This window comes from Abrus precatorius, unplaced genomic scaffold (genome assembly GCF_003935025.1).
Source record: "Abrus precatorius isolate BTA unplaced genomic scaffold, Abrus_2018 Scaffold8, whole genome shotgun sequence".
Taxonomy (NCBI): Eukaryota; Viridiplantae; Streptophyta; class Magnoliopsida; order Fabales; family Fabaceae; genus Abrus; species Abrus precatorius.
In genome coordinates, this window is record NW_020874428.1 from 3,948,347 (window position 1) to 3,968,925 (window position 20,579).

Sequence of the window (20,579 nt, forward strand, 5' to 3'; positions counted from 1 at the left end):
AATAATTTAAACTTTCTTTTACTAAACTTAATTTTAATCAACCAACTTTATAATTGTTATGGTAGAATTACGTGACTTTGAGTTCTCTATTATACCAAGGATACGTAAGGTGGGAACTGGACCTATCGAGTCAAAACAATTTTCAAAATAAATTTTCTCTTTGCTAAAATATCAGACAATATTTAATAAATTTTTTTTCTATAATAAGGTAGAAACATTTATTATTTTGGGGTTAAATAAATATTTTTCAAAATTAAACTAAAAGGGATGTATTGGATTAGAATTTTATAGGATTTTAAAAGACTATTTTTAAGTAAAAAAGACTGTTGGTATTTAATCAATATTTTATGTCACTTAAAAATAATCTAGTGGTATTCAATCTTGATTTTTAAGATTTTTTAAAGAGTCCATTAAAATCTATTGGTATTCATTTGAGACTTCTTACAACTTAAAAACAATCCATTGATATTAAAAAATATAAAAATTTTAAAGGATTGTTGTATTAAAAGGATTTTGAAGTACTTTTTAGTGGTATATATAAATACTAAATTCATAAAACAATTCTATCCAAACCCATTAGATTTTGGAGGAATGTTTAAAGTGACTTTTCATGTGTTTCAAGAATTTTCAGGTGAGTTTTTCATTTTTTTTATGCTCCTATCTTTCTATTTTTTTTCTCTACTAATAATACTGCATTACTACTCATATATAATATTGTACTACTGTTGCTATTTCATTCCCTTATTTGGTGAAAACGTAAATGATAGTTTTATTGACTTGTTCTATTTTGCTCTATTTAGTTAAGTTTATTCCTCATATATATAACACAAAAAACACTTAAAATTTTAACTTTTAAGTATTAATTTTTTTATAACATGTGTCAAGAAAAAAGAAAGGTGAAAGCTAAAATTGATATTATGATCTCTACAATCAACTGTAGATCTTCAAATAGTTAACTAGCACATTTAACTGTTGAGTTTGAGATATTTGTCTATATCAAATAATATTTTTTAATTGAATAAATAATGTTTAAATATCTAAAATATAGAAATAATAATGTCTATGCTATATCATGTTTGAAGGTTTTGAATACGATAACACTTACTTTGATGGCTAAACTAGGATCAACTATGCTAGCTAAAATTAGAGAAAGCACAAGGTTCTTCCCTTTCTTCAAGGTATGCACTAAATATCTTACAATAAAAATTATAATTAAATTTGGCACTACTATATTTATATTTTTCATACAATAAAGTGTTATATATGCTAAATTTTAGGATTGCATTGGAGCTATTGACGGAACATATATTTCAACAATGGGGAGGGGGCAAGATGTAAGCAATTATCATAATTGTCATACAATATAGAAATAATAATGTATACCCAATATCATGTTTGAAGGTTTTGAATACGATAGCATCTACTTTAATGGCTAAACTAGGATAAACTATGCCAACTAAAATTAGAGAAAGCACAACGTTCTTCCCTTTCTTCAAGGTATGCACTAATTATCTTACAATAAAAATTATAATTAAATTTGACACTACTATATTTATATTTTTCATACGATGAAGTGTTATATATACTAAATTTTAGGATTGCATTGGAGCTATTGACATAACACATATTCCAACAATAGTGAGGGAGTAAGATGTAAGCGGTTATCATAATTGTCATAGAAAGATATCACATAATGTATTAGCCGCTTATAATTTTGATTTTGAGTTCATTTACGTTCTTAGTGAGTGGGAGGGTTCAGCTCATGATTCTAAGCTACTAAATGATGCTATAACATGGAAGAATAGACTTAAAGTGGCTTGAGGTAAGTGCTTATTTTTTAAATAATAATAATAAATTTAAAATAAATTAACCAAAAATATTGGTTAAGTTTATTCTGTAGCTAAAAAACTCTTGTCTAGGCATCGATATAGTCTTAATTGTTGTATCTTACTGTGTCAAAAGGCTGGGAGAATTTCTTGTAAGAGTTTAGATTTTTTCTGAAATCTTTTGGAGACAAAACTTTGAGAATCTATATTGTTGAATGAGTAATAATTGATGGATCCTTTTGATCTTTATAATATTTGATGGAGAAAGAATATGAATCCACTAAAACAAATTCATAGAACTGCCTAGTTCTATTTAATGCTGATGGTCTAAAGTGAAATCTACGTGGAAAAACTTTGGACACGGCTTTATAGAGATTTTTGTCCCAAAATTCAGGTTCTATTTGGATTACTAAGAAATTTTTTTCCTTGGCCATATAATGGGATGTATTTTGTGAAGATTTGATTATTTGTTTATCTTTTGGGAGGCTAATAGCTTCGCTAGTTTCCCCAGGAAGACTAATAATTTTTTGTGATTGGTTTAGAGACTGGATTATAGTATTTACATTTGCTAAGTCTATATCTATTTCATTTTCAGAGGCAATATCTGTCCACGCTTTTTTAGGTAAAAGGCTTAGACTTTCTTGTTGGACGGCTAAGAGAGTGCTAATAGGTAAAGTATAATATGCTTTGGTCTGTTTTGCTATTTTTGTTTGGGATGAAGTTGTTACAATCTCTAAACACTAGCAAGTGCACTAGGAATTGCAGCAAGTAATGAGTAATTTTTAATATCAGAATATTGTCTCCACAGGGAATTAGGAATTCAATTACCATTTCACAGAACAATATAAAGAATTAAATTTGCAGCAAAATAGAGAATGAAAGTTGTATTGAGATGAGATATGAATGAAGGATAATTAGGAATTTATTTCACAAGAATATTAATATTAATTCAATTAAACCTATGAACATTCAAACAAATGGTTAATTGACAATCAGTTTCACATATTAATAGTCAAAGGTTAATCCCTTAACTCATTGACCCTAACAATCAACTAAACCACCCTAATCCCTTAGGTGAAGTTCAATTTAAAGTTGCATTAAGAATTAGAACCATAAGATTGCAGAATTAAGTTTTCTTATCCCTAAGAAATCCCAATTCTAGTTGCTAATTCATATCAGAGAAGCAAATCCAATTCCCATTGGTAAAGGTTCCTCTTTGATTAATCAAATGAATTCTCATTCAAAGATTACGTAAAGTGCAGAATTAACAACTCAATTAATCCAAAAACTTAAATTTCAGAAGCAAAAATCAAATCAATACATCAATTCGAGGTCCATAAACTCCTAACTATAAAGAATTACGCAGACATTATGACAAAGAAAGAGAAAGAAGGAGAAGAAGAGAAGAAATGCAGAGAAACCATCTCCACGAGCTTCAATCCAATGCCTCTTCTTGGAGTTTCAAAATTAAACCCAAATCCTCTCCCTCACTCTCTCTCTCAACGAGAATCTAACAGAAAAAAATAGAAAATGAACAAAAGACCCCGAGTTCTGAGCTTAAAACAGGTATTTATAGAAATTCTGATTTTGTGCTTTATTACTCTTGTTGACAAGAGTGGCCATGCAGAAGCTCATGTAGTTTCTGGAAACTGGAACTATCCCTTTCGCTGGTACAAGTTGCAATGCATGAGGTTGAGTGGTTGTGCGTGATCACTTTCGAGAGCAAGAGTGACCACGCACAACTTGCCTTGATACACTCCTCTCTGGAACATCCACTTTCGCTGGTAAAAGTGGTAACGCAGAGCTTGCTGAAATTTTACCTTCTCTGGACTATCGCCAGCAAGAGTGTTAACACAGAACTTGTTCTTCTGAGTAACTTTCTGGAACACTCACTTTCGCTGGTAAGAGTGATCACGCCCATACTCTCTTCTTCTTTTAAACTTTGGAACGATCACTTTCACTGGTAAAAGTGTTAACGCCTAATGTATATTCCTCTTTGATGTTTGGAGTGATCACTTTTACTGACAATAGTGATCACGCCTAGCTTGCATTCCATTGTTCTTGTGTTTTGGAGTCCAGAATTGTTATTCTTTCTCTTCCTTTCCATTGATCTTCTATTTCCATGACTTTTACTCAAATTATTCCTACAAAAACAAGATTAATTTCTTAAGATCTAAGCAGAAATTTTACAAATGCTAAAATAACTACATATTAAAAGAAAACTTTCAATCATTCTATTTTTTTGAGTTTTTCTGCTTTTCTTATATTTTTTCCTTATCAAATGGGTTAGAAATACACTAAAATATTAGTAAAAATATGGATTCATCAATGAAAAAGAATCAGCCTTGTTGGATGACTCTATTTTGGGGATCATAGATTGTTGAGTTGATAACTCAATTACTTCGAAGAGGTTGAATTTGAATCAACCGAAACAAATTTTGATTTTGATTTGTTTAGAGTCAGAATAAGTCTAACTCTTCCTTTATTAGTTGTCCCACCTTGAGAGATGGTTGTGGCCTTCCTAGACATCTTACTTATCCTATAAATATTTACGAGTAAGGTAATCAAGAAGAGAGTTTGAAATGCCTTTGAGATATTCGATTTCAAAATTAAAAACACTTAAAATTGCTTGTCATCTTGTAAAAATTTGTGTAGAGGCAAGATTTTTAACATCTTTTTGTAAAATTTCTTTAGCAAATTTACAATCAACTCTAATAAAAAAAATTTGATTCAATAAATCTAATTAAAATTTTGAAACACATAAAAAGACCAAAATTTATTTTTTAATAGTTGAATAATTCTGTTGTGCAAAATTCCAATGTTTAGAAGTGTATATAATGATATACTCGTGGGTGTCGACTCTTTATTTGAGAATGCCACCATAACCTATATCTGATGCATCTGTTTCTACAATTTTAAATGCTTGAGGGATAGGGAGATAAAGACATTTTATCTCTCTGACTTTGGTTTTAATATCTTTGATGACATTGGTATGAACGTTAGTCCATGAAGGAGGATTTTTCTTAAGCCTATCATGTAAAGGCTTAATGATGTTATTGAGGTGAGGAATAAATTCACTTACATAATTGAAACATCCTAAAAACCTTTGTAATTGGATTTTATCAAGGATTTTGTCTAAAAATTTGTCAGCAGATTCAATAGATATGCTAACTGGGATTATAGTTCCTTGATAAATATTGTGACCAAAGAACCTGATGTTAGTTTGAAAAAGACAAATTTTTGATTTGGACACAACAAGACCATTTTGTTTGATAACATTAATAAAGACATTAATATGCTTGAAATGTTGATCGATTAATTGAGAAAAGATTAAAACATCATCTATGTAGACAATGAAAAACTTAGAGTAAAGATAAAAAATATCATTCATAATCTTTTGAATTCAAAAGGTGCATTTTTTAGACCAAAGAGCATTACATTTCATTCATATTGCTCAAAGGGAACAGTAAAGGTAGTTTTGTACCTATCTGTTTCATTAATTTGAATTTGCTAGAAACTCGAATTTATATCAAATTTGGAAAAGATCTTAGCAGAATTAAGTATGTTAATAAGATCTTTCTTGTTTCGTATAGGGTACCTAATCTACTGAAGGGCTTGGTTGAGAGGCTTATAGTTGATAACTAACTTAGGAGTACTTTTTTTTAATTCTGTTATTTTATTAACATAAAATGCAGAACATGACTAAAGACTCTTACTCTTCCTAATAAGATTTTTGTCGAAGAGATCCTTGATTTCTTTCTGACAATATTGAAGGAGTTTTTCATTCATCTGAATGGGTCTGGGCTTGGTAGAGATTTGACTTTCTTTAAAATCTTTCTCATAAGAAAGGCTTACTATATGCTTCTTTCTATTCCAAAATAAATGAAGAATATCAGAACATATAGAAGGTTGAATTAGACTCTAAAAGAGATTGAATCTTTTTCTAAATTGATTGCTTAAATGACAAGTCAAAATTCCTTCTTTTAAAATCTAAAGTGGGAAAAGAGCTTTTATAAAAGGCGTTTCAAAAATAACTTCATTTTTCATATTTTTTACAAGAAGAAAATTTGTTTCAACTTTAAATCATTGGTTTTGGATAATAATAATAACAACAACAATAATAATACTAATTATTATTATTATTATTGTTACTGTTATTATTATTATTATATTACATATGTAATTAGGTAAATATTTCTTGGTGGATTATGGATTTTCTAACCGACGTTAATTTTTAGCTCCATTTCAATGTATAAGATATCATTTACAAGATTTGCAAGTCAGGGTAATAACCCTGAAAATGAAAAAGAATTGTTCATTCTTCGTCATGCTTCTTAAGGAATATGATCGAGAGAATATTTGATATTTTTAAATTAAGGTTCACAATTTTTAAGTCAGCACCTCTATTTTTATTTAAGACACAATTATAATTTGCATTAGTATGTGCAACACTACATAACTTTCTTCGCAAATAATGTCGTTCTGATGAATTTTCAATTGAACTGATAGACGAACTTTCATCTTCAACATTACAAGTTAATGAAGATCATAATTTTGAGCCTATTATTCAAACTCGAGAGCAAGAGCGAGAAAGCGCTAATGCTTGGAGGACTAGTATAGTTATGGATATGTGGTTAAATGCTATTTAGGAGGACATGATATTATGAAAAATTATTATTATTATTTATCTAAACATTGTTGTGTTTTATTATTTTTATCTTTGACTCTTTAAATTTAAATGTATGAAAAAAAATCTTGAACTCTTTATATCAAAAATCCACGGAATTTTGTAAAGTCTACAAAGTCTCATAGAATCCATTAAAATTATGACTTAAAAGTCTTGTAGAATTTATTAAAATCTTACAAAGTCTTCTAAATCCGTAGGACTTTTTTTAACTAAAAAAGTCCTTTAAAATCCTAATCAAATACCTTTCCCTAAATTTTCACAATTAATTAAAGGTAACTGTTATTTAAATAGACGTTGTAGGGTACTAATATCTTTCTAAACATAGACGACTCTGAACTCATTTTTGTATTTTAAAGATCATTCTTTAAAATTTTTTTAAGGTTTTTTTTAATAAACTTTGGTGACAACTCTTCTAATTTTTAAAAAAATATTTTTTTTATTTTTTAAAAAATATTTTTCTTAAACATATTTTTGCTGTATCGTTGTGACCATTCGTTGCCATAATTTATATTTCATGAAACTTAGCTATGTGGCCTTAAAATATTGTTATTAGGTTAGGAGACTGTAAATTCAACTTTGACATTGATTGCTTGAATATGTAACATTTGTGTATATGTGATTTTATATTTAAACCATTATATTATGCAAGAAATTGCTTTGCTTTTTATTTCACTTTTTTTAATGGACATTGGGATTATCTATATATTGTGTTAAAATGAGAATTAGCTTTTTTTGAAAAATATAAATCGCATATATTCAGAAGCAATCTTATTGTAGGATAACAATCTTCTAAGTGAGATTAAAAATGAGTAGTTTCAATTTCGTGTTTAGACTTGTTTTCAAAACTTAGTTCACATTGAGATTCATGATAATTAAAAAACATGCACCAATCTTGATTTGTTTTGTTTTTTAAAAAGGTTTTTATTTTGATACATTTATGATATGTTAAAAATACTATGAGTGAAGCATTAAGTAAAAATTTTGGTAAAATATACAATACTTCACTCTCTTACATGCAAATTAATCGTCATTGTTAATTATTCTACGTTAATAGATAGTAAAGTTAGTAATTTAGTTAAAAAAAAACGTTAATATCTTCTAATTTTTAATACATCAAATAAATTATAACCATTAATTTAGAAATAGTATATACCCTCTCAAATTTATGAATACAGAAATAAACAACAATTTTAGAACAAAATTTTAAATGTGTCAATTTGCGAATATGACCTGTTAATGTTAGTAAATTGATTTGTGGTAGTATTTATTCATTTTAAAGAAAAATGTGTAAAGTGAAAAAAAAAGATTGGTACTTATAATTATAACTAAATTTAATTTAATTTTTTTTATCAAATTTAATTTTCATAAAATTGAATTTATTTAAAATAAATTTTGTCATTAATTTGTGATTATGTGATATGTAACTAATCACAGTACACCAATGAAGGTGATGTCATGTCTATATACATGTTTCTATAATTTGTAACATGCGTTAAGTTAAATAAGTATATTAGTTTCTTAATTTTTATTTTGATTTAATTTTTTATATTATTTTAAGTCTTTAATTTTAAATTTGTTTTAAATAAGTATTTTTTATTTGTAATGTTAAACTCAAAAAAATTTCTACGTGCCATCGTTCATCGTAATCTCCATCTCCAGCTTTCTAGCTTCTCCTCCATTTTCATAGTGACCATGAAGTCATTCTCTTCACCAATACCATCACAACTCATTCTTATATTTGTTATTAAAGAAAAAGAAAAGAACATTTTTTTTTTGAAAAAAATTACTTGCTATTCCTCTAAATTATACAAAATAAAAAAAAAGTAAATTAATCTGATCTTATAAAGGAAATATTAAAAGTAGTTAAACTTTCATACATGTCAAATATAAAACTACTCGCGCATTGTAGGTCTGAACTAACCAGTTAATCTAATGATGTGATGTGTATGAAATATAAAGCAAGCTAATCAATAACTTAAACCAACTGTTAGTTATCTTCTTTTGTGTTTGTTTATTCATCACATATAGTTGAAAGGATTTTAACTCTTCAAGACTTTGAGGTATAGAGTTAAAAAATATATATATATTAATCTTTAATTTAAATAAATTATAGAATAATTTACATTAGCGCTTGATGGTTAGATTTTATAATTTTTTTATATACGTTCTCATTTTAAAAGAGTTTAATCTGAGAAAAAAAAGAAACGGGTTGGACTTGTTTAAATATTAATATTTATTTATATTTTAAAAATAGAATAACTATTAAAATAAAATAATACAATGAAATACTTTTATTTTTTATAATTTTTTAAAAATTAATATTGAATTATTTAAGTTTAAATTGTGGACTGATCTTTATTCTCTTTCTTCTTCTCTCCCTCTCTGTGTGTATATATATAGATGTCCCCTGGAAATTAAAAGACTACCACTTGCATTAGGACATACTCCATGGCCTGTTATATTGAGACAAATCCTTCAACATCAATAAGAGATATGTTTAATCTTCTCCCAGATTTGAGACACAGGAGTGATTCATATCACTCATACGTAGCTTCCTTCTTGATCATAAAAATTAGGTCTGGAGATTAGGCCAAGTGCTCGCTACAGTTATGCTAATTTATATGGTCAAACATAACATTATCATCAACAAGCTCCGATCCCTAATGAGTGGAGATAAAAACAAGGGCACATAGCTTTGCTGTTCTAATTAAACAGCAAGGAATCTCAACGTAATGGGAATCATTATCTTTTCCCACCTAGTTCCCGATTAATGATTTGCCAATCTTGATTGTGATTTTCTCCGGTAAAGAATAAAGATTGCAGAAATGTGGGCACAAGTTGCACCATTTGCATCATCCTGTAAGGTCTCTAATTTTGGCTTCGTACGGCTTCCTTTTTTTTAATTGGTTCAACATAGAGGGAGACAAAAATTTTAATGGAGGTAACGTGTAAGTTTACTTTTGTCACCTTTCATTATGAGTAAGAGATTTGATACTAAAGGTATGTGGATTAAAATCAACTCGTTTCTGTCTTTTATTCTGTTCTTTCAAATAAATTTGACCCATCGTTTAAAACAATATTTTTGTTTCTGTTTTGAGATAAACTTTTTTGGTAAAATTGTTTTATTATAATATCTTATAATAAAATAGTTAATGTAATATAAAAAAAAAGTATTGTATAAAAATATAAGGGATATTACGTAAATATCTTGATTAAAAAGCTATAAGCTAGGGCTAATGAGATCCAAGGTTGCTGCATGCTACGGTCATTTTCATTGTGTTATTGCAGGGAGTATGTAATCATTGCTTCCAATTGAGTCATGTGAGCCTCTGATATGGTTGAGATCTTCGAGAATTTTGTCCTAAAATCCGAAATGAAATGTTCAGACTTGTATCCTACCCCATCCATATTCAAATCCTTATGCTTCTAAAGGATACATTTTTGTTTTTTTTTTTTTGCCTGAAAGTCAAACATTATATATAGTTTAATTTGAATCCAAAAAGCTTCCTTATTTGGATGATTTCTTTTCCAAGGTGTTATATATGCCCCTAGCAGCTTTGCTATATATTGAGAATTCAAACACAATATTTTGACACCCATAAAATAGTTATATTAGACGGGAGATAGAGAAAGATATAATAAATAAATAAAATATATTATTATGTATAAAGAAGTTACTTAATTTATTAAAAAATAGTAATATTTGTTAAAAAAAGTATTTATTATTTTTAGATATTTAAGCATTATTATTATTATTATTATTTTGATGTAATTCAAGCGTACCAGAAGTGTGCTAAGTCAAGAAGCTGGCCTATGCCGACATAGAGCTCATTGAGCACCACATATTTTCATATACATTCAGCTGCATGTAACTGAAGAAAGCCAACGGAGAAAAAAACACTAATAAATAAACTAAAATCTACGTGATGGGGAAAAAATCTTGGTATTTTTTTAAAAAATTTATGGAGGGGGGTAACATATATAAATGGAAAGGTGTGGGGACTATAAGAGATGAAGAGGGTGTCTCTGTCAGAGACGTGCCTGCAGTGTCAACCTATGATATGTTTGGTAGTAAGAAGAAGGAGTCAAGGGAAGGCCCTCTTGCATAACTGTACCTATCTCCTTAGATCTGCACAATCTTCATCCTTCCTATTCCTCCCAAACACATTATAAATTCTTCACAGCTCTGTAATACGACGGAAAAAGATTCACTATATATATATATACACACTATAAATATTCAAAATTATGCGAAATATACGTATAAATTCATCAAATCTTATATTTTATAACAAGTTACTGAGTAATGTAAATATATAAGTTGTATTTAGTGTTAATAGATCTAACTCAGAGAAATGTATAAGTGAGAGTGTATTAAAGAAAATAAGGATTTATGAAAAATCCACATTATATATTGAGATTACAAATTAATCTATTTATCTCAATTTGAAATAGTATAAAAAGTTCAATATTAATCATTGCTCTAGCTAATAATATTAGTTAAAAAAATAAAATGAAATTGTTTTATATACATTTATTAAATTTTTTAGTGCGTTAATTCTATCATAATTTTTAATAAAAAAATATTTTTAATTAAAACACTTACTAGCAAAATTCGTATAAAAAACAGTAACAATGTATAATTTGTTAATGAGGGTTGACTTATCATATATCAAGGCTTATAATATATTTTCGTCCCTTCCTGATATGAGATGACCTTTTCTCCCCTTTCAGAAATACTGATTACTACATATTTATTCAACGTTAAAAGTAAAAATAAAATAAAATAAAATTAAGTTGACCAATAATTATACCCAAAACATGGGATTTACATTGCATGATCATTTTGGAGAGGAATTTAAATATCAATCATATATAAAACATTCATGTATTTCAAGCCTTGTGTAATCTCTTGTCTTCTAATGAAAATGGGAATGTAAATGTGTTTCAAGCCTTTGATAATATCTCGTCAGTTTAAAAGTTATTATCATTCTTATTGAGAGTATTTTAAATTATAGTTTTTATTCTATAATAAGAGTATTTTCAAAAGCTATTATCATTCTTATTAAGCCCCATTTATGTTTTATGTATTACATATTTATTTATAATTTATATTTTTATAAAAAATACTATATCTTAAATTTACTTTCAATTTTAAGTTGATTTAAATTGTAAAATTTCATATCATGTATCAAATTAAAGATATTTTTATTTTTTAGATACACTAAAATTTAAAATTATTATAATATCAATCCAGCTTAACCTTTAGATTTTAAACTTCGATATATATCAATAAAAATAATATGTCTTGATTTTAATAATTTATTTACATAATACTTTTTTTAATTTTAAGAGTCTTATCATTCTTTAATTGGTTGTGATATAGCATAATAACATGTTATTTCTTTTTGTATAAACTCTATTTAAATTTAAAAATTCCATGCAATGCAAAAATAGTTTTCTAGTTTTAAATTATCTTTACAAATTCAAATTTATATTTTATGATTACTTTATATTTTCTTGTGAAAATATTTATTCTATGCTAAATAAATAAAATTTATTTGAAAATATTTTCAATAAAATAATAATAAACACATAAAAAAAACTAACCAATAAGCCAAGCAAAAGTTTCAAGATTTTCAATTAATTAATTCCAGCTTTATCAAAAAAATTTTTTTCTCAATTCAAGAACTTCAAGTAGTCCCGGGCTTGTTTATACCCTTAAGTAAAATATTTGATTATTTGTTAAAGCAAAAATAGCGTTATCCTTTGGATCATCTTTATTTTCACTTTTAAGGATATGATAGTATCTCATTATCAGAAAAAGCATAAACTATTTAATGTAAAATTCATGGATCCTAATACACTTAACCACGAGTTACATCAAAATTTATCTCTTTTTATTTAAAATAATAATCTTAAATGTTTGGTAAAAAAATTTTAATATATATATTTTTAATGTGTCTATGAAAGATAACAATGAAAAAAAAATATTTAAGTAAATAAAAGTATTGCATAAAATATATTTAACATTTTTTAATGAGTCCTTGAATATTAGAAATTATTTTATTATTAAAAATGTTTTAATAATCATGATCGACACATATTAATTATAATAACATGAAATGTTAATACATTTTAATAAAAATAATGATAATTCATATATACGAAGACATAAATAGCAAAATTGTAAAGTAAGAAGGTAACATAAAAGTTAAATATGTAGGGAGCAAGGGAGTTATATTGAATAAAAAATATGTGCAAGATTGAAGTGGGTATATACATAACCGCAGATAGGGTATTGTCCTAATAGGGTGGAGTTCTCGAGTAGTAACACTCTACACCTCCTTTTATCTTGTCTCATCTTAATTTCTTTTGTTTGGTATATGAAAGCCATCACGTGAATGCCTTGCAGACAACTCTTCTCTTTTTAGCCTTTCCTTCCTTTTATAAGAACCCTACCACCATATGCTAACCCTCTTTCTCATTCATTCTCTTATACCTCTTCTTTACCTCACCCTATCCCTCTGTACTGTCCACTGTCCATTTTTGCTGAATATCACACTTCTCTCTCATCTGCTCCATCCATGACTCCTGTTTCTCTGAACCCACCACCAGGTCCTTCCATACAAGGTCACACCCAACTCTTCATTTCTCCTAATAATCAGGACTGCCTTACCTTATTTAACATACTTGATCCAAGGCAAGCCTTTGAGTTTAGAGAAAATTATCCTCAGGCAAGATCATATTCTTTTTAGTGTTTATCATTAATTCTATTTTGCTTTCTAGGTTATTTTAATTCCATGATTATTAATCATGTGAGCCATAGAATTAGTTAGAATATTGGAGTATATACACACACACATCCTCTCCCCCTATTGGATGTTTTAACTATATCTATCCACTTGATCTTTGTGTTCAGAAACAAGAACAACGTTTGGTGGTCATGATCACTCCACACTCTGCACATATATACTAGGTATTTAATTGATTAACAAGAGAAGCTATAATATTGTTTAGCTTTTAAAAAAATAAAATTAACTTTCTGGTCCGATTTCTAAGCTCAATTTTATATGGTATATTGGCCATAATTTCATCAAATTAATTGCTGGTCTCTTGTTCATATATAGGTCAAATTTGTTTTCTTGTTGATAGTACACCCTCTCAAAGATAATAAATAGTTAATAACGATAATAATCTTTTCAGCAGCCTGAATATGCATCTAATATATAGAGTTTTGATCTCTTTACTTCAGGATGATGATAAGATGGTATTGAATCATGATGGATCATCAAGCAATAATCAACTTTGCAATTCATCCTTCATTTCACCTGCGCCAGTTATGGATGATCCAAGCAGCGCATGTGACCGTGATATATCCTTACACAAAATGGACGGGGAAGATGGCAAAAATGGTCACGGATCTGTGAAATGGATGTCTTCAAAGATGAGGTTGATGAAAAAAATGATGAGACCCAGTACTAGTCCAGTCACTGACAAAGCAATCAAAAGTACTACTATTTCTCCAAGTTCAAGATTCCAAAATCAAGGGTACGAAAATCGGTACAGCCAAAGAAGCCCTCGTAACAATGGCAGTAGCATCACTAGGGTTTGTTCGGATTGTAATACAAGCAGTACCCCACTTTGGAGGAGTGGCCCTAAGGGTCCCAAGGTTAATCTTTTCCCTTCCCTCTGATTTCATTCATTCATTCATAATAAAGCTAGTATATATTGTTAATTACAACTTTTTATCAAGGCAAACACACTATCACTACAAAAAACAAAACAAAACCGTATACTTATCAAAGGTTTCTCATTAAACGTATCTATTAATATAAATTTTATCCAACAAAAATAGAATTAGGGTTTTACTAACCATTATTCTTATTTTAAAATAAAAAATATTTTTATTAAAAGGATATGTTAAAATTGTACCTAAAAAATTACAATAATTTTTTATTAATGATAGAATTATTAACATAAATATTACATATTTGCATTAATTGCATGATACATCATATTAGTAAATCATTTATATTATTAGTGTAAGGATTAATATATCAATGCATCATATTATTATTACAGACAATGTATTTATACTACCAACTCAATTTCTGTTAAATAAAATCTATATAATCAAAGACAAGTCAAATGTGAATACATAGTTAATTAAAAAGCACCAACTACTAATTTATTAATAAACATCATGGGTAGCTTGTTAACATGCAACATGTTGCTGGGTGCAGTCGCTTTGCAATGCCTGTGGCATTAGACAAAGGAAAGCAAGAAGGGCAATGGCAGAAGCAGCAAATGGTTTGGCCACTCCCACGAATAATGCAGCATCCACAAAGACCAGAGTGCATAACAAAGAGAAAAAGTCTCGAACAAACCATTTTGCACAGTTGAAGAACAAGCACAAGTCCAGTACTACAACCAGTTCAGCCTCATCTGAGGGAGTGAGAAAGTTTGAATATTTCAAAGACTTCACCATAAGTTTGAGGAATAACACTGCTTTTCCACAAGTGTTTCCAAGGGATGAAGTAGCTGAGGCAGCATTGCTTCTGATGGACTTGTCTTGTGGTTTTGTTCACTTATAATAAGCTATATAGATACTTTTGCCATTTTTTTCATGACTTTTATAATTAAAAAAAAAATCCGTAATTATTTGTTTGGTTGTGACTCGTGAGTTGTGAAGTCGATCGAGATGTATCTGCAGAAGAACCAAAATATTGTCGGTTCCGTTATATATAGCTACATTTGTGATGATTGAGTTATGAGTTTATGTTAGCAATCATATATCTTTAATTAGTTTCATATTCTATCTTGAGTTTATATGTCAAGAAAAAAAAAAGGGACAGATATTGCTGTTGCAGCATGTTTTAACTGATGATGATCGGGTCGAACTTTAGTTATTCCATGATTGTTCAAGGATTTATTTTCTTAATGTTATAAAGTTAATTTTCAATTTTTTAAAATAAAATATGTTTTAATAGATTGATCTTAATGAAATTAATTTTAAATCGTTAAATATAAATAAGGTAAGTGTATACATTAATCTAAACTACATATTTTTATTGAAATGTGTATTTTTTTTAATTAAAAAAAATACAAGTATTAACTTATTAATTGTAAAACAAACAAACACTAAACCAAATGAGCACTTAATTATATTATTTAAAATTTTAAGTTCTTAAATGATGAAATAAATTTAAATAAATTTCAGGAAAAAAATCTTTCAATCACTTCTATTCTTTATGTATATTAAAGCTCATGAACGATGATATATATTAATTTTTATATTATAAATAAGAGTATTATATGAAAAGTGAGATAATATTCAATAAAATTAATTTCACTGAATAATATGTGAATTATACTATTTTTGTTGCAATTGATTTAATTTTCATCTAATTTTCATCTAATTTTTAATTTAATTCAAACTTTTTAAAAATAAAATTTATTATCTTATATAAAAATAAATTTATTATATATAAGTATTTTTAAAAACTATAAATTATATTTAAATATTCAATATATATACATATATGTATGTATAATATTAAAATATAATTTTGCTTATTAAAATATATTAAGTAGTGCTTCGTCTTCTTCTAAGCGTAGACGAAGAATCCAAACTTTGCTTCTCTCCGTTGTATCTGCAAATGAATTAAGATGGCATAAACTCTGATATGAATAACACCTATTCCATCAATCTCTACCATTTTGAACAAAAATAACATTATTATAATATGTCTAGATCTAAGTTATGCTCACAAAAACTTTAAAATAACGTTCATCACTGTGTCATATGTAATATCATCATACATTAATGTCTTACATTTGTATCATTTTATTTCTGCGTCTTAAATTATATCCGTCCTTTCTAACATGCTTTCTAGACAATAGAATCTGAGTGTACTTCATATTGACCATTTTCTAAATATTTTTAAAAATTTATTTTATAATAACATCATAAGTAAAAAAATTACTTTTAAATAGGTTAATAGACCTAAATTTATATATAAGTTAACAAACTTAAATCCTTAAATTAAATAAATATATAATTTCAAATATTATATTATTATTGTTATTATTATAGGCTTAAAAAATTTTAGACAATTTGAATTTTTAGTTTCAAAACACCCTTAATCTGATTTATTTAGTGAATAATTCTAAGTCATAAGCTTCCAACAAATGACTTTATCTATTTTCACCCTTAATATTTAAAAATATACGAAAACTACGAATGAAAAGTGTATTTTTTTTACTCTAAACTATAGTTTTTTTTATAGATAAAAAGAATTATAAAACCTTTTTTTCCAATTATTTGTAACCTTGTATTATCTCAGAATAGGAATAGCTTTTCTTTCAGCACGAGGCCCATTTTGGGCCATAGATTTAGTATCTAATCATTATCCTTAAAGCCCAAAATCAATATTCAGCTATTAATAATAATAACGAGAATTATGGAAATAAAAGAATAATAGTAACAATAATAAAGCTTGAGGAATGCTAGGTCATACCTTCTAACACTCCCTCAAATACACTTTCTTCTGTAAATACACTTATCCAGCCTTTTTTTACCTTTAAACTGGTTCTACAAGTTCACGTTTTTTTTTTAATCTAATTTTGTTTTAATTTTAAATATATTTTTTATATTTACATTTTAATGACTATTTTTGTTAAAGTCTCTTCTAGTATTTTTATTTTAATTCTTAATTTTTTACATTTATTATTTTTAGTTTCTAATTAACATAGTCCGTTAAAAAACTAATATTTAGTAGTATTTTAGTGAACTAAATCAGTAATAGAGATTACAAAATTAAAAAAGAAATAAGTCAAAGACAAAAAATAAAAAATAAAAAATCATTTCAAGATATGAAACTTAAAGACATGTTTAAGTCTTTTATTTCATGACATCGTCAATCATCTTTAATTTGCAAGATCCCTCGTTATAATAACACAGGGACATACTTCAAAGTTGACTTTGGTTATACACTATTCTTCTTGTTAAGTAAAAAACAAATAATTTTATATTAACTATGATCGTATTTATAAAAAATTAATTTTTTTTTCATATTTTTATTTATTAATTAAAAATTATAGACGTAAGGTAAACAATTTAAAATGATTTTTTCCGTAATGATCTTTGTCAGTTGTATGTGACTGCTAACAACATTAACATGTGAACTATCGCTGGTGGCTATTGGTGAAGAGAAGAATGACGTCTCTTGGTTGGAAGGTAAGGGTTTGAATTTTTATAATAATTTTAAATCATATTTTTTTTAATATATATAAACATTTCAAATTGTTAAATAAAAATATTGAATATATTTATATTTTTAAGATAATAAATACTTTTATTTAATATTTTTTATACAATATAAAGAGGATTATCAGAAGGATACGCAGACTATATAACGTATTCGGAGGCATTTATGTTTTTAATACATACATGTTTTTATTTAATATTTATTTTACAACAAAAAATCTTTAAATAATTGTAAGATAAAATAAGCAGTTTTTTTAAATAAATTTAAATATTTCTACTTTTATGTAATGCAAATATTCTTTTTTATTTTCTGCATAAAAGTACACACTAAAAAACTATATATAATAAGGTTTTATATAAAAAAAATATCGAAATCAATGCTTAAAAATTATGTGATAACAATAAATGCTATAATTTTTATTAAAATTTTAATAATAAATTTAAATCTTTCTACTTTTTATGCATACAAATTCTATTAATTATTAAAAAAAATATTTTTTTATTGTGTGCATAAAAATTACACAATAAAAACTATTGATAATAAGTTTTTATTAAAAACTATTGAAATCAATGCATTAAAAATTATGTGATAATAATAAATGGTACAATTTTTAATGAAATTTTTATGTATTGAGTTTTTCTAAAGTGTAATTAATAGTAAGTTTTTATAACAACTACATAATTTAATACATAAAGTAACATTAGGTGTTACGATAATAATATTAATTTCTTCTTATATGTCCTAGACATATCTTACACAAATTTAATAAAAAAACTATTAAATCAATATCTATATTATAAACGAGAGACTATAATTCTTGTTATATCTATAACTATTACTATAACTATGATTATTGTTACTTTCGTGACCATGTAAGTTTATTTATAACTATAATAGTTATGAGTTTCTCACATTAACTTTTGAAAATTAAACAAAAACATTTAGATAAAGTTTATGATTTTTCATAAAAATTTATTATTTTATTGAATCACGAAGAGATAAAAATTATTTTAAAATATTTTTTAAAACTTTTTTATGGTATTGCTATTACAAGAGCACATTAAATATGTAAAATATAGATAATATTTTTTCTAACATGTCTTTAATAACAATTGAAATGTGATTCTAAATAATACAAAATTATACTTATTAACAATTTTAAAATATTGTAAGTATAAATACATCTAATTATAACAAAATTTTAGTAAAATAACTATTTTTTTATGATTATATATATTCTTTGAAATTATTTCAAACAATAACAAGTGAATCTTTTGTGATGAAATATTTACTTTTCAACGGTTCATGGAAGTGGTGATAAAAAAATATCATAATTTTAGTCTCATATTAATTAAATAATTTTTTTTTATTTTAATAGTAACGCTAAGATATTTCACATTTAAATGAATTTTAACATCTAATATGTATGATAAATGAATTTTTGTTTGTGATCTCAAATTTTACAAATTTAAAATTCATAAGATTTAACATATTTACTATTTTTTTTCCCAAAAACATATGATTGCTTACAAAAATGATGGTGACTTTATTTCTTATTCTTTTTTTTTTTTTTACTATTAAGCTATAATGATAGTACAATGATATTTCTTTTAATTCTAAAGTTATTCCCTTTATTCATAAGAAAGAAAACAATTATGTAGTAATATAAATTGGTTTATAGCAATCTTACTTAACTAAATTAAAATTAAGTAAATGCTGACCATCCTAGCAAAAAAAATTGTGCTTTTAAAAGTAAAAGTTGTTATTATTTTAAATTTACTACGTCAACTTTATGAGCTGTTATTATCTACCACCGTAAATTTGCAATTGTCAAAAAGCGTTTTAAAGATATTAAATAAGTAATTAATAAATAAAAATTTTATTAGAAATAGTGAATGCTGGGTTGATAATATTTATTTATAAAAAAATATTTTTTATTTCTTATTTAATGTTTTAAAAATACTGATTAATATTCTCTTTCAATTAATAAATATTTTTAAATTTATACTACATCAATCATTTTTGTATTTAAGCAAACTATAGGGGAAAAATAGAAACCAGTCAAACTACTGAAAGAACTAATTAAGATCTCAAATATGTTTTTGATTCTTTGCCTCTTGGTTGGTTTGGTACAATACAATGGTGAAATACACACCTAACCCTTGATTCCAATAGCACATACCTACCGTTTAGCTTTAATTAAGCATAATGATTTGCATACTGTTAAAGTATGCACCCTTTTTCTTTCACCTACCACCTCTGGCTGAATGTTCCCAATTGAGATTATTTAAGTCTAATAAGCTGCTTCAGTCAAAAAAAACTTTTGAAAAAATATGTTTGTTTTCATTTTTAAAAAAGAATTTTTTATTTTTAAAAATAAAATAACTTATTTTTTTAATTTCTTTTTAAAAATAGAAACAAACATGACTAACATTTTTCTTTTGCTCTTTTATTTGTAGTGTGTGTCACCTACCATTCAACTTTGGATTAATATGTCCTCTCCAAATGCCCAAAGTACTGGAACAGTTATAATCACACTGCTAAAAATAGCTAAAATAGATTTGTTTTACTAATGCTTTGGCTTAGCAATAGAATCATTTTTACAAGGCAAGATTTTCTTCACTTTCCCAAACACTGCATAAGATCTTTCTTTACAACCTTAAACTCATCCTACTCGAGAATCCACGTTGCATTTGTGAGACAGATACAGATCCTCAAAATTTGCTTCAACTACCCCATTTACCAATTTTTTAAAATTCCCCAAAATAGAGTCCCACAAATTAAAGAAAGACC

General features: G+C 26.4%; 1 protein-coding gene and 1 pseudogene across 3 annotated transcripts; both read left to right on the forward strand.

The window, feature by feature from the left end:
- Nucleotides 1–1,109: 1,109 nt before the first annotated feature.
- On the forward strand, nt 1,110–6,475 carry LOC113848394 (annotated as a pseudogene).
- Nucleotides 6,476–12,822: 6,347 nt separating this feature from the next.
- Nucleotides 12,823–15,397, forward strand: LOC113874907 (putative GATA transcription factor 22). 3 transcript variants are annotated; one of them, XM_027513176.1, is made up of 3 exons: nt 12,823–13,250; nt 13,769–14,185; nt 14,760–15,397. In XM_027513176.1, the coding sequence occupies exons 1-3, from the start codon at nt 13,101–13,103 to the stop codon at nt 15,108–15,110; spliced, it is 918 nt and encodes a 305-aa protein (XP_027368977.1). In that variant the 5' UTR covers nt 12,823–13,100; the 3' UTR covers nt 15,111–15,397. The 3 variants fall into 3 exon arrangements, with proteins under 3 accessions (XP_027368977.1, XP_027368979.1, XP_027368978.1); XM_027513178.1 differs by having other exon boundaries at nt 12,914–13,146; nt 14,760–15,381; XM_027513177.1 differs by having other exon boundaries at nt 12,914–13,250; nt 13,772–14,185; nt 14,760–15,324.
- Nucleotides 15,398–20,579: the final 5,182 nt, after the last annotated feature.